General features: G+C 50.8%; 13 protein-coding genes across 13 annotated transcripts; 6 read left to right on the top strand and 7 right to left on the bottom strand.

The window, feature by feature from the left end:
- Positions 1-180: 180 nt before the first annotated feature.
- PENARI_c004G00787 (putative acyl-CoA dehydrogenase) lies at positions 181-2,248 on the top strand (the record flags this gene model as incomplete). The annotated part of the gene is made up of 4 exons (XM_022628903.1): positions 181-295; positions 345-561; positions 614-676; positions 733-2,248. 4 exons carry the CDS (start codon positions 181-183, stop codon positions 2,246-2,248), a joined length of 1,911 nt encoding a protein of 636 aa, XP_022490840.1.
- Positions 2,249-2,440: 192 nt separating this feature from the next.
- PENARI_c004G10549 (uncharacterized protein) lies at positions 2,441-4,551 on the bottom strand (the record flags this gene model as incomplete). The annotated part of the gene is made up of 5 exons (XM_022629403.1): positions 2,441-3,003; positions 3,057-4,012; positions 4,058-4,120; positions 4,171-4,387; positions 4,443-4,551. The coding sequence occupies 5 exons, from the start codon at positions 4,549-4,551 to the stop codon at positions 2,441-2,443; spliced, it is 1,908 nt and encodes a 635-aa protein (XP_022490832.1).
- Positions 4,552-4,887: 336 nt separating this feature from the next.
- PENARI_c004G10907 (uncharacterized protein) lies at positions 4,888-7,023 on the top strand (the record flags this gene model as incomplete). Its single annotated transcript, XM_022629423.1, has 3 exons — positions 4,888-5,463; positions 5,498-6,525; positions 6,585-7,023. The coding sequence occupies 3 exons, from the start codon at positions 4,888-4,890 to the stop codon at positions 7,021-7,023; spliced, it is 2,043 nt and encodes a 680-aa protein (XP_022491118.1).
- A 117-nt stretch (positions 7,024-7,140) lies between these two features.
- Positions 7,141-8,588, bottom strand: PENARI_c004G07986 (uncharacterized protein; the record flags this gene model as incomplete). The annotated part of the gene is made up of 3 exons (XM_022629266.1): positions 7,141-7,161; positions 7,830-8,350; positions 8,411-8,588. 3 exons carry the CDS (start codon positions 8,586-8,588, stop codon positions 7,141-7,143), a joined length of 720 nt encoding a protein of 239 aa, XP_022490972.1.
- A 460-nt stretch (positions 8,589-9,048) lies between these two features.
- On the bottom strand, positions 9,049-11,052 carry PENARI_c004G00998 (transcription factor domain-containing protein; the record flags this gene model as incomplete). Its single annotated transcript, XM_022628915.1, has 4 exons — positions 9,049-10,023; positions 10,071-10,851; positions 10,901-10,965; positions 11,017-11,052. 4 exons carry the CDS (start codon positions 11,050-11,052, stop codon positions 9,049-9,051), a joined length of 1,857 nt encoding a protein of 618 aa, XP_022490653.1.
- Positions 11,053-11,179: 127 nt separating this feature from the next.
- On the top strand, positions 11,180-11,980 carry PENARI_c004G03936 (enoyl-CoA hydratase/isomerase family protein; the record flags this gene model as incomplete). Its single annotated transcript, XM_022629063.1, has 1 exon — positions 11,180-11,980. One exon carries the CDS (start codon positions 11,180-11,182, stop codon positions 11,978-11,980), a length of 801 nt encoding a protein of 266 aa, XP_022491269.1.
- Positions 11,981-12,129: 149 nt separating this feature from the next.
- On the bottom strand, positions 12,130-13,092 carry PENARI_c004G06832 (PIG-F family protein; the record flags this gene model as incomplete). Its single annotated transcript, XM_022629208.1, has 3 exons — positions 12,130-12,286; positions 12,339-12,625; positions 12,679-13,092. The coding sequence occupies 3 exons, from the start codon at positions 13,090-13,092 to the stop codon at positions 12,130-12,132; spliced, it is 858 nt and encodes a 285-aa protein (XP_022491202.1).
- An 838-nt stretch (positions 13,093-13,930) lies between these two features.
- On the bottom strand, positions 13,931-16,797 carry PENARI_c004G12548 (uncharacterized protein; the record flags this gene model as incomplete). The annotated part of the gene is made up of 3 exons (XM_022629514.1): positions 13,931-16,194; positions 16,254-16,406; positions 16,647-16,797. 3 exons carry the CDS (start codon positions 16,795-16,797, stop codon positions 13,931-13,933), a joined length of 2,568 nt encoding a protein of 855 aa, XP_022490728.1.
- Positions 16,798-17,555: 758 nt separating this feature from the next.
- Positions 17,556-18,026, top strand: tim9 (protein transporter TIM9; the record flags this gene model as incomplete). The annotated part of the gene is made up of 3 exons (XM_022629071.1): positions 17,556-17,563; positions 17,648-17,717; positions 17,832-18,026. 3 exons carry the CDS (start codon positions 17,556-17,558, stop codon positions 18,024-18,026), a joined length of 273 nt encoding a protein of 90 aa, XP_022490997.1.
- A 1,254-nt stretch (positions 18,027-19,280) lies between these two features.
- Positions 19,281-20,786, top strand: PENARI_c004G08570 (bifunctional alcohol dehydrogenase/S-(hydroxymethyl)glutathione dehydrogenase; the record flags this gene model as incomplete). The annotated part of the gene is made up of 6 exons (XM_022629296.1): positions 19,281-19,301; positions 19,424-19,438; positions 19,501-19,615; positions 19,694-19,829; positions 19,885-20,522; positions 20,572-20,786. 6 exons carry the CDS (start codon positions 19,281-19,283, stop codon positions 20,784-20,786), a joined length of 1,140 nt encoding a protein of 379 aa, XP_022490733.1.
- Positions 20,787-21,324: 538 nt separating this feature from the next.
- Positions 21,325-22,395, top strand: PENARI_c004G06452 (putative 1-aminocyclopropane-1-carboxylate deaminase; the record flags this gene model as incomplete). Its single annotated transcript, XM_022629193.1, has 1 exon — positions 21,325-22,395. The coding sequence occupies one exon, from the start codon at positions 21,325-21,327 to the stop codon at positions 22,393-22,395; it is 1,071 nt and encodes a 356-aa protein (XP_022491242.1).
- A 123-nt stretch (positions 22,396-22,518) lies between these two features.
- On the bottom strand, positions 22,519-24,173 carry PENARI_c004G10716 (inositol-3-phosphate synthase INO1; the record flags this gene model as incomplete). The annotated part of the gene is made up of 2 exons (XM_022629414.1): positions 22,519-23,419; positions 23,470-24,173. The coding sequence occupies 2 exons, from the start codon at positions 24,171-24,173 to the stop codon at positions 22,519-22,521; spliced, it is 1,605 nt and encodes a 534-aa protein (XP_022491161.1).
- A 57-nt stretch (positions 24,174-24,230) lies between these two features.
- On the bottom strand, positions 24,231-27,011 carry PENARI_c004G03686 (sugar porter family MFS transporter; the record flags this gene model as incomplete). The annotated part of the gene is made up of 7 exons (XM_022629044.1): positions 24,231-24,306; positions 25,305-25,434; positions 25,482-25,693; positions 25,882-25,970; positions 26,016-26,531; positions 26,589-26,758; positions 26,807-27,011. 7 exons carry the CDS (start codon positions 27,009-27,011, stop codon positions 24,231-24,233), a joined length of 1,398 nt encoding a protein of 465 aa, XP_022490656.1.
- Between the last annotated feature and the right edge of the window lie 5 nt (positions 27,012-27,016).

Here is a 27,016-nt window from a genome sequence, read left to right as displayed (position 1 = left end):
ATGTTTACAATCATTAAAGTACCCCGTGGGCATTCGGCGCTTTTGCGGAGATGTACACGAGCCAAGCGACATCAACCGGGACCGAGGTACAACTCCCAGTTAACTAAGCTTAAGCTTCCCCCCCGCATTTTGACACTCGAGATATCATTTCCCATTTCTACTCAATAACTTCAACGTGAAATGTCTCCTTCAACCGCCCCTCAGCCGGCGACCGCGGATACTGGCTATATGACCGAGCCTGGTCCGCTGGAGAACACGTACACGTCGGATACGAGCCTTAAACGGGCGCTATCATGTTAGTATTCCTTGCATTATCAAATAAAATATAATATTCACTATTTCAGGGTACCTTCCATCTGCTACACTGCAATCAGTAGAACAACATTTCACGCAGCTCGGTGCCGAGGCTATTTCCAATCAGATCCGTGAATGGAGTGCGGACGCTGAGCGCAATCAACCATACGTGAAGAGCCATAATGTCTGGGGTAAACGATATGACTACGATCGATTGATGACCACTGAGGGTTGGAAGCAACTGGGCAAATGGGGTGCTCGTAACAGGTATGTACTGCAAACTAGTCTGCGAAGTTGTTGTCTAATTTGATTCTATTAGAATCGTGTCTGCAGGCTATGATCCAGCCTTGGGCGTTGACAGAAGGACGGTTCAATATGCATTGTGAGTACTCTTTCTGGATGAATTTGAGCTGCAGTCACTTACAGTCTACGACAAAGGAACTATCTGTACTCTCCTTCTTCGGGTCTCTACTCGTGTCCGATTAGTATGACCGATGGAGCTGCTTTTATCTTATCCTCCAGAATTGGAAAGCTTCCAGTGAACCATCCCTTCCATGCTGCCTTTCAAGGGCTAACTTCCGAGGGAGATGATCATTGGACTTCTGGCCAGTGGATGACCGAGAGAGCTGGTGGAAGCGACGTACAAAACACCGAGACCTGGGCTACCTACTCACCACTGGCCAAAGACTCGGGCGCTGATCCCCTGGGCGATGGAGACTATCTCATCAACGGATTCAAATTCTTCTCGTCAGCGACAGATGCCAACCTTGCTCTTTTGCTGGCAAAAACACCATCTGGAAAGCTGAGCACATTCCTCGCACCACTACGACGGACAGTAGTCGGACCCGACGGTGTCTCCAAGGTAGTATCAAATGGAGTCAGGATCCACCGTCTGAAAAACAAATTAGGGACGAAGGAATTACCCACGGCTGAATTGGAGCTCAAGGATATGCGCGCCCATCTTGTTGGTGAATTGGACCAGGGTATTGTCACCATTGCACCATTGCTCAATGTCACCCGCATTCATACCTTTGTCGGATCCCTGGCTGGTTGGCGTCGGGCCATTAGTATCACAAAGAGCTTCGCCAAGGCTCGGACTACCGTCGGGGAACCTCTCTGGCTAATACCGATGCATTTGCGACTTTTGGCGGACCTGGAAGTGAAACATCGGGGTGGCATGGCACTATGCTGGTTCACGGTCGCTTTATTCGGGCTCGTCGAGAATAGATTGGCAGCTTCCACGAAGCTCGCACATCTTCCGCAGCCTGGGAAGGAGGCTGACGTGGTCTTCCGTACTTTGACTGCCACCGCAAAGGCCGTGATAAGTAAAATGGCTACTCTCGGGATCGTCGAATGCCAGGAGTCTATGGGTGGAGTAGGCTACATGGATGAGGCTGACGAGCCCGAGTTCAACATCTCTCGCATCCTGCGGAATACTTCTGTGAATTCAATTTGGGAGGGCACTACCAATGTTCTCGCCAGTGAGATGGTTCGGTTCCTTCTGAAGAAGGACAATCTAAACATCTTCCGAGTATGGCTTGATCGTACTTTGGCTCTGATTCAAACAGCCAATCTGCGCGACGCTTTGATTTCTGCCTGGTTTGCCCTTCGCGCTCGGTTCTCGAAGAACGATCCTGCTACGATAGTCGCTGATGCACGTCGTTACATGTTCACCCTCGCTTGGATATTGTCCGGAGCCCTTCTGGCTCTTGACTCTGAACGCGATCGCGATCCTGTAAGCACGGAGATTGCCCGTCGCTGGGTTTTGTGTGCCGAGGGTGGCGTGGGAGACATGGTATTCCATGACATTGTTACATCCCGCGATGCTGCTAGCGCTGCCTCTTCGGGCGAGGAACATCTGCAATGGGACTGTCGCATTGCCTGGGGTGTCGAGTTGCCTACGAATCGTGCATCTGGACATCGGTCGTTGCAAAATGCAAGTGCAAAGCTATAATTAAGGAGGTAACCTCAGACTGCGTACGTGAAGTATGAAAATGTAGCTGCGCTCTCTTATCTCTATCATTGTTTCTTTCGTCCGTAACAGAACAGTCAATAGTTTGTGTCATTGTGATATTCGAGTCGGTAACTTTAAAGGCCCAAGATGATATTCTGCTACACGAAACCCATCCATCTGCACGGCCTCAATTCAAATCTTAGCCCGATATCCTGTCGAAGCACCCACCGGAAGTTCAACTCCCCAAACAATGCGACAATCCCAGTTAGTCCGGCTCTTATCACTCATCACACGAGGCTGGGATGCGGAGCGCTTATATATGAGTTCAGGGAATGCAAATTCTCCTGGCACACCTTGCCCATCAAGAATCCATCTCCGAGCCACCTCGCCGGCAACACTGTTACTATCTTGCTGGGCGTCCATTGCGAGCAACATACCACTGATGAGCCAAGCAAGTGTGAACATTATCTGACGACCGATTCCGAGAACACCTGCCAAACCAAGGCTATCTTGCCCAGCTGCAAGCTTTTTCTCTAGAGCTGCCCAGACGACCTGTAGAGTGGTTCGTAGTGCATTGTCGGTGATGTGGCTGATTGATTCGTTGATCCAGGTGCTGAATGATTCCAAATTACGGCTGTTGGTAAGATGTCTCACAGTCTCGCTGGCGAGGACATTGGTGGTTCCCTCCCAGACACTGTTGCTAGCTGTATCGCGCCACAACCGGCTCACATTGAACTCCGGTTCTTCGGGCTCATCTACTGAGTAGTTAGCATTTAAAATAACAGATACGTTGAACAGAAAGACCCACCCATGTATCCAACTCCGCCCATTGCTTCCTGGCATTCTTGGAATGCTAATGTAGATGATTTGCAGATCACGGCCTTGGACATCGAGGTAAGAGCTCGAAGTACGAGTGTTGCTGTGGCGGGTGATGTGGCGAGCACATTGTAATGTGCAGGTAGCTCCTTTGGGAACCCATTATCCACAAAACCGAGAAGAGACGAGGTGAAGAAAGCTAGCTGGAGCCAGCCCCTATGCTTGACTTCAAGGTGGGCAAGCACGTTCAAGTGCATTGGGAATGTCCACAGTGGTTGGTCAATGGTCTTGCGAGCACGGGCAAATGCTTTGGCAATATCCAGGGCACGACGAAGGCACGAAACAGCTGTGATGAAGTTGTGGGTGCGTGTGGTGTTGAGCAACAAGGCAATAGTCGCAATACCGCGATCTTTCTTGCCAATCAAATGGGCGCGGACGTTTTTGAGTTCAGCCTCGGCCGTTGGTAGCTCTCTGGTGCCCATCTTCTGCTTCAGTCGATGGATGCGGATTCCGTTCGATACTTGCTTCTTCTTCCCGTTGGCATCGGTGGCTGTGATAGATGTTGGTGCCACAAATAGGGACAGCTCGCCTGACTCGGTCTTTGCAAGCAGCAAGACAATGTTGCAATCTGTCGCGCTGCAAAAGAACTTGAATCCGGATAGAAGGTAGTCACCTTCTTCCATGGTGCCAAATCGGCCAGTCTTCGATTGCAGCGGAGAGTGAACTGCGATGGTCTCACTGTTTCGAACATCACTTCCACCTGGGCGTTCAGTCATCCATTGCGCAGAGATCCAGTTGTTCTCGCGAGCAATAAGACGTGCATAAAGCTCATGAAATGGATGATCCGAAGGCAAGTCTTGAATTTGGTGTCGAACTAGACGTGCCGCTCCAGAGGTCATCGAGACAGGACAGGAATAGGCAGCAGAAGATGCAGAGAAGATGTAGTTACTGGACTGTAAGTATAGCTCCACGCAAAGTGGATCACATACTTACAATGCATGCTGTACAACCCGGCGATATGGCCCGAACTCTTCTTCATACCCAAGACCAACTACACTATATCAGGAGTCAGTATATGGAACAGACGAATACCAAGAGGAACTAACCCATTCTTGATCCCCCATTTACCCAGCTCCTTCCAGCCAGTACTAGTAATCAAGCGATCGGTATCGTACCGGGCTCCCCACACATTGCGTGTTTTTATATGTGGCAACTGAGTCTCGGCATTTCCAATCAAACTGTTGGTCACGTCTGAGATTGCTTCAGACCCAAAGTGCTGCAAGTCTGGGGAGATCTTTGCCAGCACATCACGGGGTAGATGCCCTATAATATAGTAAGTATTCTTGACCACTCCCGAAATAAGATGAGAAAATTTTACATTGGAGAATTCGAAGGAAAACTGCATCCGAGGTGCCCGGGTTCTCCAAAGCCGGCGTCGAAAGAATGAATCCCTCATCTGCAGTGGAGGGTTTAAGAGGAATAGACATGTTGAAATAACAAGAGGCAGAGTACAACTTCGTATAAGATGCAGACTGCCACAAGTCCAATCTTATACTTCACCCCGTCTATCCCGTTTACCCCGTGCGGGGATTGATCTACTGCAACAAGTCACCGGAAAAGTCACCGATTTGCACCGACAATCACCGAGGAGAGCCGTATGATGGCAGTTGACTGGAGACGCGTAGTCTCCAAAGATCATCCATGTGGGGGTCGCATAGGTATGTGCCGATTGCCGATGGGCTATTAATGCGGCTATCCTGAACCTGTATTCTCCCTCGTAATTTCCATTTGCACATTATTGTTGGAACAGCTTAAAGAACACAATGACTAAATCATCCAATATCAAGCCTATTTGGCAGCCCATTTTGCCACCAGACCAAATCCCCATGAACGTCTATCGCGCCTATATCAACCAAAAGTTTAACCAGCGACTTGGCTCCTCTCAAGAATTGCATCAATGGTCTGTTGACAATTTGCAAGATTTCTGGGTCGACCTTCATGATTATACGGGGATTATTCCGTCGCTGCCTTCGACTGTGACATCTGCTTTTGATGATAGCATACCTATGGAGAATGTGCCTGAATTTTTCCGTGGAGCAAGTGTCAACTATGCGGAAAATGTGGTCTCTGGTCGGGACTTGAGCAAGACTGCTCTTGTTGGAGTTCGTGAGGGTCAAGACCTAGGTGGGGAGGTTTGGACTTGGAGATTGTTGAGGGAGAATGTTCGAAAGGCAAGGAGCGCTCTCCTCCAACTTGGAATCAAAGAAGGTGACCGTGTAGCTGCAATTATATCCACGAGTGTTTGGTCGGTTGGCCTTTTCCTGGCGACAGCAAGCATTGGAGCCATTTGGACTAGCATTGCACCGGATTTGGGTGACGAAGTGAGCGATGATTCGAACGTACGCCAATGATGAAGCTAAACGAAGACAACAGGGCTGTATATCTCGATTGCAACAAGTCACTCCTCGCATCCTCTTCGCCGATAGTGAGTCGACGTACAAAGGGAAGATGCGATCGAATATTGCCAAGATTCAAAATATCTTCAAGGCTATGAATACAAAGCCACAGGTGTTCTTGATTCCAATCACTGGCGCTCATGAGACAGCATTTCCCAGCCTGGAAGACTTGCTCTCGATTTCACGGCAGGAAGATGAGCTCGGGTTCAAGAGAGTATCTTACTCTCATCCCCTTTACATCCTTTATACGAGTGGTACTACCGGCCAGCCAAAATGCCTGGTACACAGCCACAGTGTCATTCTACAGCACAAGAAGACATCTGTGCTGCACAACTCTCTCACATCCGACGATGTCGTCTTCCAGTATAGCAGTACCTCTTGGGTCTTATGGAATATCATGATCGGTCATCTCTCCGTTGGCCCAACTCTGATTCTATACGATGGATCGCCCTTGTGGCCCAGTGCAAAAGGGATGGCGAAGATTGCAGAGTACCACCGAGTCACTTACTGGGGCTGTTCACCTCGTTATTTGCAAGAGCTTGAGATGACTGGTTGCATCCCGAAGGATGAGTTTGACCTGTCCTCTCTCCGCATGGTGCAAACAGGAGGCTCGCATCTTGGTGAAGATCAATATCACTGGTTTTACCGAGCATTCCCGCCAACCGTTCACCTTACCAGTGTCACGGGAGGCACTGATCTGGTCACTTCTTGGATTGGAACCGACCCAGCTGGTCCGTTGTATCCTGGGGAAATCCAGTTGCCTATGCTGGGGCAGGATGTAGATGTTGCTGATCCGGTCACTGGAGAATCAATCAAACATACTGGCAGACATGGCGAGTTTGTCTGCCGCAAGCCATTTCCATCGATGCCTGTCTTTTTCTGGGGTGATAATGATGGAGCAAAATATAAGAGCACGTATTTTGACAAGTTTGAGAACTGCTGGGCTCAGCATGACTGGGCAAGTTATAACCCGCAAACAAAGGGTTGGCAAATCCATGGGCGAAGGTATGATTTTCCAAGTCAAGATAGCATGTTATGGTCCGTATATTGACTGGTACCAACAGCGACGGTGTCCTGAACCCGCAGGGTATTCGATTCGGAAGCTCTGATATATACTCAGTCACTGAGTCCGCTCCTTTTAACTCGGTCATCTCAGCGACCTTATGCATCGGTCGGAGAAGACCTCATGATTCCGATGAAGTAGTCTTCTTGTTCGTCGTCATGCAGCCCGGCAAGTCGTTCACCGGTCAACTCGCAGTCGAGTTGAAAGATGCAATTCGCAGAGGGTTGAGCAGTAAACACGTTCCTCGCTTCGTGGTTGGAGTGAAGGAAGTTCCCATGACGGTGAATGGTAAAAAGGTCGAGACCTTGGTTAAGCAGGTCATCTCGTCTGGCCAACTGCCGAAGACTATCAGCAGCACCGTGGCGAACCCAGGCTGTCTGGATCATTTCAGGCACTATTATGATCTTGAGGTACAGAGTGGCGATAGAGGCAAACTATAGCCAGGATATTCCATCCAAACAGCCTAAGATGATATTTTGAGCAATTTTAGAAAAATATTGTACATATGCCCCGGATAATATCTGGCACCCAACACCTTTCCCCTTCCATTTTAGTGCTCACCAGTCAAGATAGGCGCCCTGTAATATATCCATCCTTTCTATTCAATTTTCCACACAAAAATTATGCTTAGTACGACAATCTCGGAGAACACACACGCCACTAAGCCCAAGTCTGGGACTTATCGAACTGGTCCCGTTATTTGGAAAGGGACTCGAACACTGACAGACGATGATCTGATAGACTTTCTTGGGAGAGAGTAGTAAAGGCAAATCTCCACCGCATAAGATCGTGATATAAGACATGAATCGAAAGTTGGCACAAACGTTTTCGTGTTGGGAAGACATATTAAGACCTCAATTGTGGCCACGTAAAGACGTCTTTGCTTTGAATCTTTCACACAATCACCGGTGCGAGTCACGTATTCTTTTGTATCACGGCCGACATTATTGGCAGGTGGTTGTTCCGCCCATCGGACAGATGACATTTTCAAGTCGCCTAATCGCACAGTATGGGTGTCGATTTTTTGTTTGCTTTTGCATACTGGTCCCGATAGAGATGTACGGAAAGGAACCGCGTGTGTGGTCGTATGGGCCAGCAGCTTCCTGGAAATCCGGGTTATTGCTGGTGGTGGCTCATCATGCGTCGGTTGGAACTCCATTTCGATCGTTACAGTAGTAACGGGGCCCTTGGACTTTTCGTAGGAAAAGGTAAGAAGCGATATTGGATTTGGCTCCAATGTGCAAACCTTGAAGGCCCCTTTGATAGTTTGCGACGAAGCTATTTTCAAAGGGCGTAAGGACGGGGGACAAAATTGCAAGTGATCAACAGTATAGGCAGGAGGCATCTCCTTTAGCGCAGGAATGATTCGAACAAGCATCAACGCAGATTCCAAGGGCTCATTTGGTTGATCCTCCTCTGCGTGCTGTCTCAACAGTTTTGCCTGTACAGAATATGTGATTCCGATTTTGCCAGAGGACGAATCCTTCAACCTCAAGGGACTCTTCTCGTCGTCTCGGCGGAGGGTCGGTGGAAGCAACAGATGACTCCGATCAATTTTGCAGTGCTTTCCTTTGTTCAGACAAGCGTGAATAGGCAGCTCATCTGGCACTATAAATTTGAAAGGAAACTTGTATACGAACCCGTCTTTCAAGACTTGGTCGGGTTTGAATGCGTCATTTTCGATGGGCTGTTGTAACTCCAGGAAGCTTTGTTGCCTGAACGTACTAACAGGTAGAAGCACCCAGTCATCCACGATTCGTGATTGCCCTGGAATACACAATCAGCTTCTGAACATGAGAACATGCAAGGCCGAATGGAAATACTTACCACGAAAGGCAACCTCAACCATTTCTGGTCCGAGAAGGTGATCAATGGTAATCCACACATAGCCATCGATACAGTCTCCAGTAGTATAGAAATCAGGTTTGCCAGCATGATGCTCACACAGTTCTATTTTGATGCTCGTGCGGAATCCTTTGTTGAACTGCCGGTGATGGTCAATCATAGTGGCCATGCGTTCAAGTCTTTTCCCCGCGTGAGGAAAAAGTCCAAATCTGATTCAGAAATGGTAGACGGCATATCAGTGGGCTTGATTGAAGTTGATATTTTCGGGGTTCGGGCAAGTATACCAAGGTCGGGTACATGCACCCGGCTGCATAACAACAGATTACGTTCTCAGTCGAATCGTTCCGCTCAGTATATCCACCTCGTCAGATATCAAGCACACACTGACCAATATAGAGCCGTCCTGGTTCTTCTCAGGCTATTAGGTATTTCTTGTTATACAGCATGTCATCGGACAGTTCAAACTAGTAAGGAATTCGCTGACATTTAGTCAGCCTGAACCTGAGCACCCTCATAAAAGCAGCAGCAGGAAAGCCCCTGCCAGGGAAAAACCAGTAAGTATACATGTAGCTAGGCATCAGCCATAATTTTCCTGAAACGCCAATTGCCGAATTAACTGGTCAAACATTGAGCAACCAAGTGCCACTCCAATCAAATCCAGCCCCTTCCCAATTATTGCTGAATGGGTCTAAGCTAACATCAATAGCGGCGAGGTCATAATTATCCTGCCCGGGCTGATCATCAAGAGACCGAAGAGTATCGTTGGGATCTTGGATTTCCGCCAAAGAGCACGTAGGCTCAATGCCCGTGTTCCCATTTGCCGGTTCCGATGATTGACCGATGAGCCGCCATTGCTTGCACAATTTCGTGTCGAAGCCTTCGAAAAAGGAGGCCGCGTCTGAGTCCACAGTAGGTGACGGACCATCGAAGGGACCTAGCTCTCGGACTTTTTCGGTTAGTTTGTTCAGTGCGCGCAGGGGACCGACTGCCGAAAGCCACCGCTCGGATAGCTTTTGGAGGGCGAGCTTCATGACTGTTAATTCGTGTTCCGCTGTGCTCTGGAGGTGTGCATAGCGACAGCTGGAGAGTAGCGAGAGTCCGGCGCATAGAGGGTAGAAAGCGAAGACTGGGCCCAGGTATCGGAGTTCGTCGCGAAGGAGGAATTCTTCGTATATTCCAGCAATAAATGAAGATGCGACCAGCGATGCCGCGGGTGGTACGCTATTTGGTGTAGGTGAGCGATGTAGAATCGTGAGCACCACAAAATACATCACTAGTAGTTGGTGGACTTCCAAATTGCAAATATCTGCATCTTCTTGCACCGCAACACTTGATTGCAGCTTTGGAATTACCTGCTTTGCCCATCTGTAGACAGCATTCTCAAGATCAACCTGTCTTTGACGAGAAATCTCTTGCCGGAGATGAGATTCGACTGTATCTCCAAGAAGTCGAGATATTGTGCAGTAAGCCAGGAACAGTTGTGCCTTGAAATTATTCACAGGGAAATCATTCAGGGACGGAGGGAGTACGTCGCTGTCCCGAAGGTTGATAGTTCGCGGTCGGCCAACACCAACAGAGATGATATTATCTCGCACCTAAAGACGTTAGATTATTACAATTCATATAGACTATTCATACTCACCACTAAAGACCACCACAGCCTCCGGCGAAGACCCCGATCGCGAGAATTCGGTGGTGGCTCTTTATGCAACCCGATTTGAAACGCCATCGCGCCAGCCGTTCGAATCCAAAAGCCACTGGTATCAGTCGACACATCCTCGGGTCCAACCGGATTATACCAATGCAAGAGACAGGCAGCCACGATAGAGATGAGAGGGTGGTCGCATCCACCAAAGAAGAAAAGCAGTTTGGCGCGTCGATAAAACACCTCGCTAGACCCGTAATCCAAATGCGCTTTGGATACTCTACTCCCTGCCAGGAAGATCGCTTGAAGGAGCAGCATTGACGGTGGCGTGCTTTCGTCCAGCCATTTGGGATCGACGACTGGTGTCCAGGGTGCACAGTGCGCGTGAAAACTAGCCATCAATTCATTTTGAACTGATAGAGGTGGTAGCTCGAACGCGCCTTGGTCGCGGAGCATTTGCAGATCTGTTGTTGAGGCTTTGGGGTTGGTGTATGTGGTCTCGCGACCGGGTTTGACCATATTTTCATCAAAGGGGACGCTGCCGCCTAAATACTCGCTGCGACCACGATAGCTCTCCTCCTTGATAAAGGGCTCGTTGGTAGGTAGATTTGCATTGTTAATTGAATTTTCAGCAGGTCTGCTGGCGGATATGCGCCTTGACGTTAGGTCTGAGTCGACAGGCTGAGAGCTCCGCGGTGTCTGACTCAATGCAGAGATTGACGCATTCCGTCCTGGCGACAGACTGTTGGTGAACCTCTTGCGCTTCCTTGTATATGGCCTGTACACGATCAATGCCTTGTCTATCGCCTCAACTCGGGTCTACTTACCTGCACTCCACATCGGACTTTTTACAGTTGGTGCATGGGTCCTGCGTCGCGAAGTCGCATTTGACCTAAACCAGTCAGCAAATTCCATAACAGTGAAGTGAAGTTATTTGCAACACCTTTCTTTTATGACATATAATACATGCCGAGGACATGGCGCTCTGATTGACAGCTCAGAGCCGAATGACGGAGATGGTTGGAAGTCAAGTGGGGTTTTGCCGAGGCAACCAACGACTATAAAGTCCACGCAACTTCATCTTCACGCACTCGATACCTTTGAGAATGGACTTGGTAACCACTGATTGCTCATATCCTGGGATTCTGGTAATTACTATCAATCGCCTCGAAAGAAAGAATGCCGTCGACCCCCCAACAGCCAAAGCACTCTATGAAGCCATCCGCGCCTTTGAAGATGATCCAACCCAGAAAGTGTGTGTCTTGACTGGCGCTGGCAATACATTCTGCGCAGGAGCCGATCTTCATAGTATTGCCCAGAACACATCCGGCGAAAATCTACAGCCTGTGGATGGTCGCAACTTAGGACCTATGGGTCCTTCCAGGCTGGTTGTGCAGAAGCCTGTGATATGCGCTGTTTCTGGATACGCCGTTGCAGGAGGACTCGAATTGAGTCTGCTGGCAGATTTGCGCGTTGTCGAAGAAGATGCGGTGTTCGGTGTCTTCTGTCGGCGCTGGGGTGTGCCTCTAATCGACGGAGGCACTGTCCGTCTGCAAGCCATTGTCGGTCTTGGTCGTGCGTTGGATATGATCTTGACTGGTCGGCCTGTCGGTGCGCAGGAAGCACTTGCAATGGGACTGGCCAGTCGCGTGGTTCCAAACGGGGAAGCATTGAAGGTGGCGATTGAGATAGCACAGCAGCTCATTGCATTCCCAGAGCTATGCCTCAATACAGACCGGCGGTCATGCTATTACAGTGCGTTCGATGCTTCCTCTTTCCAGGATGCCATGTCTCAGGAGTTCAGATCTGGGAGGAAGGTAATTACAGCGGAAGCCATTGCAGGTGCGGCCAAGTTCAGCAAAGGCTCAGGGCGACATGGCAGTTTCCAAGACTTCAGCAAGCTGTAAATCACAGTGCATATTAATAAGTTTATTGTTTGAATTTGTGACCGAGTCGACGAATACAGTCGTACAAGGACTTTGTACTAATACAGGCCAGAATATCAGAAACATTCAATGTGGCGCGAATATAATATAACCACCATGCACCAACATCTTTAGTTGGTCTTCTTTTCCTTGTTCCCCAGCTCCTCTGCCGTAAATTGGACTCGCTTACCATAGAGCAAGGGGGTGCGAGATAGAAGAGAGCCAAGTGCGTATCCAATGTAAGCTCCAACGAGGATCGTGATCGGGAATGCCTGCCATGGTCGGTCCCTTTGTTTCCACATTAGCCACGCTTCGGAATAGATTATAGCCCCAGACTCACCAATCAAGAGGGATGGGGATGGCGCCAAACCACGCTCCCAAGCCAGCGCCGAGTGCACCACCCCAAACCGCGTCTGCTGGACGAGCAATACCCCAGACTTCGTTCCACACCCCGCGGTCCGTACCGTGGGCATAGATCAAAGCTGTGGCGCTGAGAACGGCCATGTGGGCTGCACACAGGACGGTCTCGGCATTGTGTGTTGTGAGCGGGGCGCCGAATAGGACGAGAAGGAGGGCCAGCACTGGAGTGGCCATGAGGAAGGTCAGGGAGAGCGATAGTGTGGCCGGCTAGAAAAAGGGTTAGCATCGAGCACTTCCACCTAGTTGAGAAATATTCCTACCAATAACCGGGACCAAATGCACGCCCAGCTGTTGGTGTGCTGCTTGCGCTTGCTGGCTTTTCCATGGCGAGCACCACTAGGTCCAGATGGCAACCGAGGGCTGGTCTTGCCCTCAGCCGGAGAGGACGCGCTCGACTCTGTTGACGGTGTCGACCCAGCGGGTGGAAGGCAGATCACCGCGTAGGAGATTTGAATAAGAGCGAGCCATGGCAGGGTCGAGAGAAGCTCCTTGGTAGGGTTTTCCACCAATGCTTCAAATCGCGTGGCACATAATGCGAGGAGGAGTGCTGGGTGCACTATGGAGTAGATGCGCGCAACCGGCGAGGGGAGGATGTTGACTGGGAGAGCGGAAGGTTTCTCAGCAGGGGCCGTCGGCGTCGAGGAAGGCCCTGACGCAGAGCTATTTGAGGCCATAGCACAATTGAAGTTAAGACCTGAAGAGCTCCGGCTGGTTCGGGATGGAATTGGGAGGGTCTGAATTGGCGTGTTGGCCGCTGTTGGCCTTGGTGCCTTTCCACCTTAAATATCAGGCAAGATTTCCTGTCTACCTTACTAATCAGGCCACAGCTTCCAGGTCCTGTTTACTATTGGAGTATCAGGCACGGTATGCAACATCCAAGCCAAACGGATCACTGCTGCGTAATTGGACTAAGTCTTGCGGCACTACAATTATACCAAGGTAGGCGCGATATGGTAACGCCTTCTACACACAAATGGACCAGAACAAATGAAGAAGCCTATCTTGCCGTCCAATTCATAACAATAAATACCAGAGCGATATCATAAGCGTAGCCTCAGATGGACAACAAGTTGGAACGCGACAAGAAATCAAAACAGACCGGCTGCAATAGCAGAGACAAACGTACATTCATACCACATGGCAACATGATCAACTGGAGTCGGGGACGAGCTATGAAGACCCGGGCCTCCGCGAAACGGGGAAGAGGTCAAGGTAGAAAAGCAGGGGCGTAAACAATACAAGGGGTCATTTGGATGGCATGAATTGGGACATCCGTGAATGGAAGAAAGTCGTTGGGAAATGCGAGGTAACAATTTCCGAGATTCTGCCTCGAAAAAAAAAAACAAAGCGAAGAGGCATTGCTCAAGTCACGCTACTTGAGAACAATGCGCTGGGAAGGTGCCATTCTTTGGCGAACGCTCAAAGATCTCCTGTACCATTCTGTATGAAAGTGTAACTCACAGGGAATTCTTGCGGATGTGTATAGAACGAAAGCACAAAATTTCAAGCAACTTAGGCAGCTGATGTAGATGGTCCAGCTGCCTCTTTCGGGGCGTCGTGAGATATCGTAGGCTCGGATGTAGGCACAGATTCGTTGGCCGGTACTTGAGCAGGTTCAACGTTTTCACTGGCTGGCGCAGCCACAGCCGCCACTGGACTATGTGGCTCCTCGGGGATTGAAGGTGGAAGACCGGCACCAGGCAGTGGGGATACAGGTGACCGAACAGGCTCCTCCTTGGGCTGTTCTCTCGGTATTTCAATCGAAGCAGGCTTGCCATTTGTTGGCTCGCTACCGGTGGCGACGGGAGACAGCGGTTGGCTGGTGAGCGAAGGATCGGGATCCGATCGGGTTGGGCTCTTTGTGCGTTCAAGCTCGTCCTTGACACCGTCCCGGACTTGGGCAACCTTGGCCTTGAACTTGCCGAATAAGCTCTTCTTTTCGCCCTCCGATCCAGCAGAGGAATTGGCTGGAATGCCGGCATCCAAGCTCAGTGGGTGATTAGAGGGATCGGAGACTGGATTGTGTCCACTCCCAATTGAACTTGTGCTTTGCTCAGCCCCAGGATTGGTGGCCATTAGAGGCGGAGAGGCGAGGCCAAGGCCGACTTGCTCACTGGTGCGTTTTGATGATCGCGGGAACCGCCAACTCCGCCGATTTTCACGACGCTCTTGGCGAGAACCGTCATCAGGCTGATCCAGATCGGACTGGTCAGTGAAAGACGAACGAGAGTTCATGGAGGGTGTGCGTGATTGGTGAGGTTTGAGGGAGTGATCGGTATGATGTTGAAGATTGCCCTCTACCAGGGCTGGGTTCGAGTCGGACGGGTTGTCTCGGTTAGCAAGCGTAGCGGTATTCGGCGGCCTGGGAGTGGTATCACCGATGGCAACATCCACAGACTGATTCTCGTGCTTCGGTTCCAGGTCCACGCTGTGATCGACGCCGTGGCCATGGAGGGAATTGGTCGAGCTTTGGGCGCTGATGCTTGCGCTACCAGGAATCCTCTTCTTCCTCAACCTGTTTGGCTGCCGTGGCTCTTTTTCGCTCTCGGGGGGCGGTGACTTGGTGAAAAAGTTTGAAAGCTTGCGTTCACGGCTGGGAGTGACAACTGCCGGAGGTGTAGAAACGGGGGCTTGCAAGTTCTCCTGAGGTCTCGGAGTCTCACTGAGGCTCAGACTTTCAGCAGTTGCCGGGGGTATGGGGCCGTGGGTAGTAGTGTGAACGTAAGCGGTGCCTCCAGTAGATGAAACGAAAGCTGTTTGACTGGGGGTTCGCTCCTCCTGCTGATCGACAGGTTGTTCCGCATGTTTTTGCTCAGATTTCTGCTCAGACACGGGCTCAGGCTCTTCACGCACCGACGGCGTGCGGCTGGTGGATTGAGAGCTCTGATGAGAAACAACGAGCCCGGAGGGGTTACTCGAGCCAGTTTCGTTGGCTCGGGAATAGCGCGCAGAGGTGAGAACAGGGCCCATCTTTGATGGAAGGGTATTGCTTCGGTGAACACCACCACCACCGGCCATCGATGTAGGAGTACCAGGGCTTGGAGCGTTGTTCGAGTGGCGGGAATTGCGAGACGAAACAGAGACATTTCTCCGGATATTGTCCAGCTTGCGATGGCTTTCTGTGTTGGCACTGGCATTGGAAACAGATCGTCGGACGGTTGGGTGGGACGTAGGCCGCGGTGGGATTCCTGCTTCGACCTCCTTCATAGTCTGCTCATCGGCCGCTGTGCCGCTCATACCGAAGAGGAAATGATCCTGATTCTCGATCAGGAAGATCAAAACATCCTGGCTCAGTTTGTATTCCTCGGGCGACATGTCATGCTGGGGGTGCGACAGCATGCCGGGTTGGAAGATGGCCGAGAGGTTGCCCGATGGCATGCGGTTTTGATCAGACTTTGATGCAAAGACGGCGAGAAGATCGAGGATATAGAGCAGCAGTTGCTTGTTCAACGGGGGGAGCTCGATGATGAGTCGTTGGTAAGTCTCCACAGCCTTTGCGTGGTCAAACTTCTCGGCATCCGGCGTCTCTTTATCTTCCTGGACTTGTCTCTGGTAGATCCGTAGCGGCTCACGGAAGCGTTCGTAAAACTCCAAAGGCACGATGGGCTCGGGGAGCTGGTTCAAGTATCGGCGGAGCACGTTTGCAGCATCGTGAACTGTATAGCCTGACCAGTCCAGTCCTTTTCCGTAGCGTTCGGGGGAATCGAAAACCTCCTGGAGGTCCTTGATGCGTTTGGCGGATCCATTGAGGCGGAAGATGCCCTCCACGTCCGTTGCTATTGCAATGAGGGTTAGGAAACATTCATCGGGCCTGGTCTGGGGGATCACCGGGAACCTTTTTCTTTGAGGAAGACGCCACACTTAGCGACAACAATCGGCACATAGCCATAAATGAAGCTTTCGCCGTGATCGTTGGTCAATGAAATTGCCACATTGGCGTACTTGATGCTGACGTTAAGCGGAATACCGAAGATTCCGCGGGGAGGCTCTGTTGCGACAATCAGGTCAGTTTATCATGTCCGAGATATGTACGAAGGCCTCGACGCAAGGAGGGCAAGCGGCAGCTTGCCAATCTGCCATGACCGACTGCGGCCACTTCCCTGTGCGACGCGGGGACTATGTCCGGAAGCTCAGGGGCGTCGCGACCACCGCGCGCCGAGGAAAGTCCACCAAGAACGTTTATGCTGTCGGCATGGCCGGAATATCCCAGGTGCCAATAGGTACGTACCTTTCAGGTCATCCTTCCTAGTGCTCCGCTTGAACTGCTTCCACCATGAGGCCAAATCTCGTTTCGAGGGCGGAGAGTTGGAACCGGGCTCGGGGGAGGTAGGGAGCGGAACAGGGTCAGCGCCCGAGTGCGACTTGCTGACGGTCACCATGGCGAATCCGGGGACTGGAATGTGTTTCGAAGACGTCGAGGATTCGGGAAGGCTGGGTCACCGCCTGGGGAATGGGGCTGGGCCCAAAAAGCAAGAATCGCGATCACAGAGAGAGAGAATGAAGAGCAAAGAAGAGCAGAAAAGTCAGGACAGGTCAAGGGTTATGGCGGGGAAGGGATGCGAAAGGGGAAGTGTCAGGGTTTCGAAAGGGGGCACGAGCCAGGTGAGCCCTGAGAAACAGAGTTGGGGGTATACGTCGATGGCTTGTCTGCCTATTACTGTAGTGGCTTCGCCTCAATTACTATCTTTTGGTACTTTGGTATCTTATTCCTAATTATGGATTACATGTATTCCTATATTATAACACTTATATCTCGCTAGTTAAGTTTCAGGACAAAGAAATTCCAGAATTCGGGAAATCTAAGTGGAGTGGAACGTGTCTGGGCCCTGGTAGGGTCTGGGATGATGTAATCTGTTCTATTCATGGATTCAGAATATCTGCCTATTTAGATCGTCGATATTACACTCGACAGTAGCCACATAATCCATACTGTAGTCCATAGTTTCGTACCTCGTCAGGGCAGTTGACACAGTTGAGTTTCTTCCGCACGTGATGTCACTGGTCACGTGGTATCACATGATGCTGGTCACGGGTGTTTGCCGGAACAACATTACTGCGAAACAGCTTCGGAGCTGGACGCTTAAGTGAACCCGTGTTTTAAAGCATCACCCAAACCCCATCACTACCATCTATCACAATGGAAGGGTGAGTATATCCTGGGCTTTTGTCAGTTACTGAACAATGCCTCCCCTAATCTTTTCCCTCGCTTTGCCACTAACACCATTGCAGACTTAACGCATCGGAACAGCGCGAGTTCGCCGCCCGCATGGAGCGGAAGCAGATGAAGGAGTTTATGACTGTATGTGATTTAAATCTGTCGACTCGACAGTTATCTTGGATTCTCCCTCGACACCCAATCCACAACTTTGTGGTTGCCTCCCTTTCCAGCAAATTCTAATCTTCCTTCTCCCAGATGTACTCCAAGATGGTCCAGCGCTGCTTCGACGACTGCGTCAACGACTTCACCACCAAGTCCCTCATCAACCGTGAGGAGACCTGCATCATGCGCTGTGTTGACAAGAACCTCAAGAGCTCCGCCCGCTTGAACGAACGATTCCAGGAGCAGAACGCTGCCATGATGCAGAGTGGCCAGATGGGTGGTAACTAAGGGTTTTGATGAGCATTGATGATGAACTTTCCACATTGGGGATGTCTGGAGTCGCCAGTCTCCCGTTTAACTGCATTGGGGGATATGGTCGATGACCTATTGGCAAGGAAGCAGGCAGGATTCAGCTCCTTTGCGTGTACCATAGTTGAGGGCCGGGGATTCATTACCTCTCCCTGCTCAAAATACATCAGATTCGATGAAAATATGGCCAATTTCGAAGTTCCTCGCCTGTGACTGCATATATTGGTTAAGTTAACCTTGGATGGATCTCCCCTTTTTCATGAATTGGAGAGAGAGTCTACCTAAGCCTCTGATTTCCGGAGCCTTCTGCCCTGAGCGTCAGAGTCTCACAAGTATCACGTATTAGACCACAATATATATCATTGCAACGTCAAAGCATCTTGCTATCATGTTCTGTCGAATTCTTTCCACCCATGGGGACTCTCCCTAGCACGAAAAAAGAGCATCTTGGTCGCTGGTAGTGTATCCTTGACATACTCGGGTAAGTCCTCTCACTATTCAAGATTGGGCCCTATATTAGTCACCGGTACCTATGTACAGTTCAAGATAGACGATGTGCACCAACAAAGGATTTTGACAGTCCTTCGACAATATTTCGGCAAGGTATCTCAATGTACAACACCTGTCGAAACACAGAAAAGGAAAAAGCCTGGACAGATCTACCTGTTGGATAGCTCCAAGAAACGACAACGAAACAACTTCTAGCCACGGCACTGACCATGCTACGACCATGACTTTGTTCGCCTCCAACTTGCTCTGCGGGGATTATGCCAGGGATTCGAGTTTGGGGGTTTTACAGAGAGACAGGACCGCGTATTCTCCGAGATATTTCCACAAAGTTGCAGGAATGTCAAGAGTAGGTGGAAGAAAGAGACATTAAAAACGTTATGTAAGTCACATTATATACGTTGGCTATATAAAATTTCATGTAAAGTTTTAGCTGGAGTGCGGTGAAGACGGGCGACTCGGGTCCGTAGCCGATCATGAGTCGGAATTGACTCCCTTATCTTGTGTGGGGAGAATGAGGAGTGAGGGGAGTTTCGCTACTTTTATACGGCTGTTGAAGTCTCCAACTGCTGTTTCTCCCCCTCATAGCTTTCCGACTCCACACTTCCCTCATAAGCCCCTTCTCTCCTCTTTTCTTCTTCTCTTCACATATTTCTTGGTGAGTGGTGTCACTTTGGTTTTCTTTTCTTTTTCCCCTAACTCTATCTTAGTCGAACTTGATACACAATGGCCGACACAGTAGGAAAGGTAAACCCTCCCCCTATCCACCCTGCACCTGGATCGCCTGGTTCAGTCAAGTCATATCTGAGTCTTACTCGATTGATTGTTTTCGTTATTATCATGAACATATTCGCTAACTGAATTCCTAGACCATCACTTGCAAGGTGAGCTCGATCCGACCACCCCGCTATGACGACACAACCCTCCGGAACTAACTGAAGCTCAGGCTGCGATTGCCTGGGAAGCTGGCAAGCCTCTGTCCGTTGAGGACATCGAGGTCGCTCCCCCCAAGGCTGGTGAAGTGCGCATTAAAATTAACCACACTGGTGTCTGCCATACCGGTAAGCCCCGACCCCCGCCAGCCCCGCCAAACGCGGCATACGGACCGTTCCCGGGCAACGAGAGCTAACACACCATAGATGCCTACACTCTCTCCGGCAAGGATCCCGAGGGTGCCTTCCCCGTCGTCCTCGGTCACGAGGGTGCCGGTACCGTCGAGTCTGTTGGCGAGGGCGTGACCTCCGTCAAGGTTGGCGACTACGTTATCGCGCTCTAGTATGCACTCCCCGATCTCGGCTCCGACCGGAACTCCAACTGATCATCCCTGTAGCACTCCCGAATGCCGCGAATGCAAGTTCTGCAAGTCCGGCAAGACTAACCTCTGTGGGAAGATCCGTGCCACGCAGGGTAAGGGTGTCATGCCCGATGGCACCTCCCGCTTCAGGGCCCGCGGCAAGGACCTCCTCCACTTCATGGGTACCTCCACCTTCTCTCAGTACACAGTCGTCGCCGATATCTCCGTCGTTGCTGTCACTCCTAAGATCCCTACCGACCGGTCCTGCCTTCTTGGCTGCGGTATCACAACCGGTTACGGTGCCGCTGTCGAGACCGCCAAGGTCGAGGAGGGCTCCAACGTCGCTGTCTTTGGTGTCGGTTGTGTCGGTCTCTCTGTTTTGCAGGGTGCTGTCAAGAACAAGGCTGGCAAGATCATTGCTGTCGATGTTAACGATGGCAAGGAGGAGTGGGCTCGCAAGTTCGGCGCTACTGACTTCGTCAACCCCACCAAGCTCCAGGGCAAGACTATCCAGGAGCACCTGATTGAGATGACTGACGGTGGTTGCGACTACACCTTCGACTGCACTGGCAACGTCGGTGTCATGCGTGCTGCCCTCGAAGCCTGCCACAAGGGTTGGGGTGAGAGCATTGTCATTGGTGTTGCTGCTGCTGGCCAGGAGATCTCCACTCGGCGTAAGTTGTACCCTCTCGTCTGCATTGAATATTGTCTAACAGGTTGCAGCATTCCAGCTTGTTACCGGCCGTGTCTGGAAGGGATGTGCCTTTGGTGGTATCAAGGGTCGCACCCAGCTGCCCGGTCTCGTCGACGACTACCTGAACGGCAAGCTCAAGGTGGACGAGTTCATCACTCACCGCCAGCCTCTGGACGGCATCAACAAAGCCTTCGACCAGATGAAGGAGGGTGACTGTGTCCGTTGCGTCGTTGACATGAAATAGACGACTTTGGAGATTAAAAGAAATGTGAAATATGACTTAATCATGAAGTGTTCATATGTACAGAGTAGTAGATGGGTGAGAGGTTCCTTTGTAGGTGAACATCCCAAGGTCCCCAGCCCCGCAGGCACCTTGAGGACTACAGATGACGTGAGGATCAAATATTATATATGCAGGTCAATGGCAATTCCAAAAAAGATCATTATTCGTGTCAATCTCGCACGAACATTTGTAGTCAATCCATCTCATAGATACACTTCACGGAGAGAGTCCGAGACTCCCCCACCTCAATTGACGCAAAGATACGATAAGAAGGCCGATTTCGGGTCTATCTCGGAGTCTCTGATAGGTGAAATTAGGGTTTTCCCCTGACATGATAGCCTGAGAGGGGAATATCAATCCACATCGGATTCCGTGCCCGCGGGAATCGCCGCGGCGTTGAAGTATAGATCTGTATAAAGATGGCCATGCATCCAAGATGCAGATTGAATTGATTATTGATTCACCTCTACTTTTTGAATACAAATTACATATCTATACCATGTCCAACCTCACTCTCCCCGAACCCTTCGCCTCCATCCCCCGGTCTTCCCTCCTCCTCGGCCCCTCGCCAATCCACCCCCTCCCCCGCATCAGTGCCGACTTGGCCAAGACCTCCCCCCACCATGTCGCCATCTACGCCAAGCGCGATGATCTGAATTCCGCGTATGCGTATGGCGGCAACAAGACTCGCAAGTTAGAGTATCTCCTCGCTGATGCCCAAGCTCAGGGATGCGACACGCTTGTTTCTATCGGTGGTGTGCAGAGTAACCATACGCGTCAGGTGGCTGCTGTTGCTGCGCGCTCCGGGATGAAGGCGAGACTTGTCCAGGAGCATTGGGTTGATTGGGTTGATCCGGGTTATGAGACTACGGGTAATATTCAATTGTCCAAGCTTATGGGCGCCGATGTTAGGCTTGATCCGTCCACTTTTGGGATTGAGCATAAGTCGACTGCGCAGGCTGTTGTTGAGGAGTCCAAGGCCAAGGGGGAGAAGCCTTATTATATTCCTGCTGGGGCTTCGGATCATCCGCTTGGTGGATTGGGCTTTGCGCGCTGGGCTTTGGAGGTTCGTGAGCAGGAGCAGGAGCAGGGGATCTTCTTTGATACTGTGTTGGTGTGTGCTGTGACTGGCTCGACCTTTGCTGGTATGATTGCTGGGTTTAAGCTGCTTGAGCGCTTGCACCCTGAAGACCCGAAGCGCAAGGTTATTGGTATTGATGCGTCGGCTACGGTTGAGGCTACTCGTGCCCAGGTGCTGCGCATTGCCAAGAACACTGCTTCCAAGATTGGTCTCACTGCGGAGGATATCACGGATGAGGATATCATTCTTGATGACCGGTACCACGCTGGTATCTATGGTATTCCTGATCGCCAGACTTGGGATGCTATTGAGTATGCTGCTCGCATGGAAGCATTCATTACCGACCCGGTATACGAGGGCAAGAGCTTTGCCGGCATGGTGGATATGATTCGACGTGGTGAGATCAAGGCCGGCAACATCCTTTACGCGCACCTTGGCGGGCAATTGGCCCTTAATGCATACTCGGAGCTTGGCCGGACCAGCGAGTAGACTATGATATAGAGCAAGAAATTTATGTTTATAGGAATGAATTTAGCGATAGTATATTATGTTTGCATTCAAGGAGTGACTATAGTTAGACCGTAAGCGATAACTAGGTTGGGTTCTAGGATTCTAGAACAGCTTGTGCTCAAGAGTCATCTCCGACTCGGGCTGGAGGCCAACACAGGCACGGAAGATGTTGATGAGAGCAGAGCGCTGCTTGCCCAAAGCGTTGACCACGGGGGTACCAGGGGGAGTCAGAGGGGCCTTGAGCATGTAGCTGAGCACGCTCAGCACGCTGTGGAAGCCCTTGTAGTCGGCACCCTCGCTGTCAGCCTGCCAGCTGATACGGGTCATCATCTCGGCGAGCACGACAAGATCGATGATCAGGGGCGAGGCCAGCAGCGAGTCCTCACAGATGTTGAACAAGCTGATGGTCTGGTGGCCACCCATGAAGATCTCGGCGTAGTACTCATCCAGGGCACGCTTGTTGTCTCCAACAGCAGGCATGTACTTGATGACAACAGTGTGATCGGGGTGCTCATCCTTTTCGTACAGGATGTGGTTGGCCGCAACCATGTCATCCACAACGTTGGACTTGGAGATTTCCTTGGAGCGGAACTGCTTCTGGGAGCTCAAGTTCTTGCCGTCGTTGTTGCCCAGGTGGTTGTAACTGGCAATGGAGGTGAGCTTGATACCGGCGTTGATCAGGAAGTCAACCAGAGCCGACTTCATCTTGGTCTGGCCAGACTTGAAGTCATCACCACCGATGAAAGCACGACGCTGCTCGGCCAGCTGGAGGGCACCGGGAACAAAGGTGTTCTGGGGCGAGCCGTTGATGAACGGAGTGTTCTCGAGGATCGAGGCCACAGCGAACACAGTTGAAGGAGCAACCTCCAGGTGACCAGCCTTGATCGAGTTGATCAGGTTGTCGGCAGTATCGTTGACACCGGGGATGATGTCGGCGTAACGCTCAGTGTTGGCGGTCCACATGACAATCACCTTGTCCAAGCCATTCTGGGCCTTGAAGTCGCTGTAATTCACGTTAGCGGGATTCAATGCATTCTAATTCAAACCACATACCGAATATCCTGCTGGATTTTCTCAACGTGAGCCCAGCAAGCCTTGTCACCCTCGAGGACATTGTCGGCGCGATCCTCCTGGTTGGCGGCGATGAAGTCGGGGTAGTAAATACTAGGCAGCGGCTTCATCTCGGCCATCTCCTTGCGGACCAAGTTCTTGAGGGTGGGCTCCAGCACCTGGGCCCGGTCCATGGACTCGGACAGGTTCAGGCTGCTGATGTCCCAACCACCAATGGCGAGGTCATTGGGGTGGACCATGGGAAGCAGGTCGTGGAAGGGGATGTTGATCTCCTCACCGGTCTTGGCGTCAGAGCCCAGCTTGACAGTGGAGCTCATGACGATGGAACCGTAGTAGTTGGAGGTCTGTTTCCCCTCCCGGGTTTCCCACGAGAGGTTACGGCGGTTGGCCAAGATACCGGCAGTGACGGTGGAACCGTTGTTTCCACCCCAACCGACCAGCATCATGCCGACCTTGCCCACCTTGCGGTCAACCTTGAAGTTGTAGTTGGTGGCCTTGGGGACCGCCACCAGCTTGTTGTCCGCAGTGCGGGTGATCTCAGTCGTCTGGTAGGCGTACCGACTCTTGATCTCGTCTGGGGTATAGACGACGTTGGGCGACTGGACCGTAAACAGAGGGGAAGGTTCTTGGCGAGCCGACCCGTTCAGGGCGCCATGGGCAACATCCGAGCTAGCGTGAGGAGCCATTGCGTTCACAGTAAAGCGGGATGAATTGAGAGTGTAGGATGTGATAGCGCTGTAGCTTTAACGGACGAAGGGTGCTGCGTCCGATGCTCCTCCACGGTTGGATGAGCGTCGGCCGTTGAACGGGTGGTGCCGCCTGTTTAGAGGTTAGCCACTGGTCTCATAGGAGGATTGGATCCCTTGGGATCCGAAAGAGACTCACGAGTTAAGACTTGTGGCGAAAATTGTGGCGGTTGTATGTGACCACTGTCTCTACGAGAAGTGATCTGACCTGCTGACAAGGTTTATACGAACCTAAGATAAACGAAAAGAAGTATGAAGTGGATGGAGAGAGAGAGAGAGAAAGAAGAAAGTGGAAAGGGAGGATTTATATGGGACGACACGTGCCCGGGGAACGGGGCCCCGGTTTCCCCTTTTTGTTTTTAATCTTTTTGATCTTGGTCCTTTTTGGTCATTTAGTTTTCGTCTATTTAACCCTAATCTCTTTCTCCCGAGTCCATAGTGCTTTGTTCACCGTGTACTCCCGAACCTGCCTGCATAATCGGCAATGGTCTGATCTTCTCATTGTGCCGAACCACTGCCGCTGAGGGTTCCGCTTCCGGGCATCCGGGAATCTCTGGTGCCTGGCCCCTTTCTCTACTGTATGCTTAGTCTGTGGTGTTAAACTCCTCGTTTTCACTGTAATTGACGTTGCCTTACACATCATATTCCCAATAATAAATGTCCAGGCAATTGATACATGATCACCCCAGATCGACTGACAGCTGGACCGTGCAGTCGGAGGGGCACGCGGGGCATAAATGGCGGTGAGGTAACCCCTGAGCGCTCGGTCCCACAGGCACACTCGGCTATACATTTTAATACCATTTTATATGGTTTCTTGTGCGTCGTGGAGATAATATATTACGGTGTGTTCAGAACATTGGGGACCTTGGGGACTAAACCCACTTACAATTCAACTATAACGTTAATGGGTAAACATTGAAGTATAGTTTCATTAGAAACCCAGGTCTGTGCTACGTGCTGCTGCAATCGATGTTATATGTTAAGCTCCTGTAATATCTATACAAGCTTAATCGACGATCAACTAAGCACTCACTCTAGAATGTGCCTGCATACTACCGGCTCGATGACCCCATATCCTCAATATGCTCCTCGGTAGGATCTTTCGCTGGAGTCGTCTTGATACCAACTCGCTCGGCCAAGTGGCTTTCAATTCCAAAGAGTCGAGACATTTCCTCGAGGGTCCGGCCGCGTGTTTCAACTGCACATCATTAGCCAATATACCAGAGAGCTGGAGAATGAACGAACCCATGGCATATCGGACAAAGAAGAATGCGATGACGCAAATCCCTGAGTAGATGATGTACAACCCCCAGCCGATAGCATCGGCAATAGGTGGACTCGCCTGGGCAACAATATAGCATGCTGTCCACAATGAAGCTGTGGTCAAGGCATTTCCCTTGGCTCGCATGGAGACAGGGAAAATCTCAGCTGCGTAAGTCCAAGATCCGACACCCCAGCTAATATTGAAGAACACATAGAACAAATACGGGAATATGATAATCGTATAGTTGGCTGGGTCTCCCGGATTATGTTCGGCGTGCCATTGAAGCACCGTGATGCCAATCATAGCGCCCATCATTCCAACGGTGCCAATTTGAAGCAGGTTTTTCGGCCGAGTCGGTCAAAGAAGAATATCGGTACCCACGAGAAGACAAAGAGTACGATGCCTACACCGCCAGTAGCGAGATTGGCTGTTTGAGGATCCTTGATGCCACCACGTTCAAATAGAGATGGCTGTATGGAGTTAGATCATTCACACAAAAGGCTCAACCCACTCACTGTGTAGTACAGAATAGAATTGGTTCCAGTTATCTGTTGGAAGAACTGCACAGCCATTCCTAGAACTGTCACTCGTAACACTGGCGTCGTGAACATGTCCTTCCAACTAGCCTCGCTGACGGTATGCTCAAACTCGATCGAGGATTGGATTTCTTGCATCTCGAGCTCTGCTACCTCGGACCCATGCAGTCGAGTGAGAACTTCGCGTGCACACTCATGGCGGTCTTGACTAGCAAGCCAACGAGGACTTGGGGGCACCCAGAACCAGCATCCTATCCCAAGAATGATTGCTGGGAGGATCTGAATTGCCAGCGGGATACGCCACCAGCCGTCAATCTTGAGGAAATTGAACCCATAGTTAAGCCAAAAGGCTACCAGTTCTCCGAAACATAAAATCATTTGTTCGATTGCCACAATTCGACCGCGGATTGCGGGAGGAGACAGCTCGGCGACGTATAGTGGAACGCCTCCTGCACATGCTCCGACTCCGTATCCTAGAATCACTCGACCAATGGTCTAGCGAAGAATCCATTAGTTAAGATCAATATAGTGTATGAACGGAAGCAACCATACTATTTGCGTAATCGTGTATGATGCAGCTTGCAGCACAGCACCAATAACAAAGACAAAACACGCGACGGACAGCGTTCTCTCACGGCCGATAGGATCTGCCAGATATCCAAGAGACATTGCCCCAATAAAACATCCGACATCATAGAGCGAAACTACCGTTCCAGTGACCCCTGGTTGATATTAGCCAACAGTACTTCATCCCGGCTGGTCATACTCACATGAGTTCTTTGGGTGCATCAGATCGATCCATCGTTGATCTGCGACAATCACACCCATCACGCCTTGGTCGTATCCAAACAGAAACGCACCAAGTGAGACAAATACAGTCACGGCATAGAGATATGTGGTATTCCCCGGCCGTACCTGCAGCGGATCAGTGCCTGGAGGCGGTTGGATGAGTTTTGTTTGCTTGAGAAATTCCATGATGC

The sequence above is a fragment of the Penicillium arizonense genome (genome assembly GCF_001773325.1).
Source record: "Penicillium arizonense strain CBS 141311 chromosome Unknown PENARI_contig004, whole genome shotgun sequence".
NCBI lineage: Eukaryota > Fungi > Ascomycota > Eurotiomycetes > Eurotiales > Aspergillaceae > Penicillium > Penicillium arizonense.
Note: the sequence above shows the minus strand (reverse complement) of the source record. Positions and strands in the feature narration are given on the sequence as shown.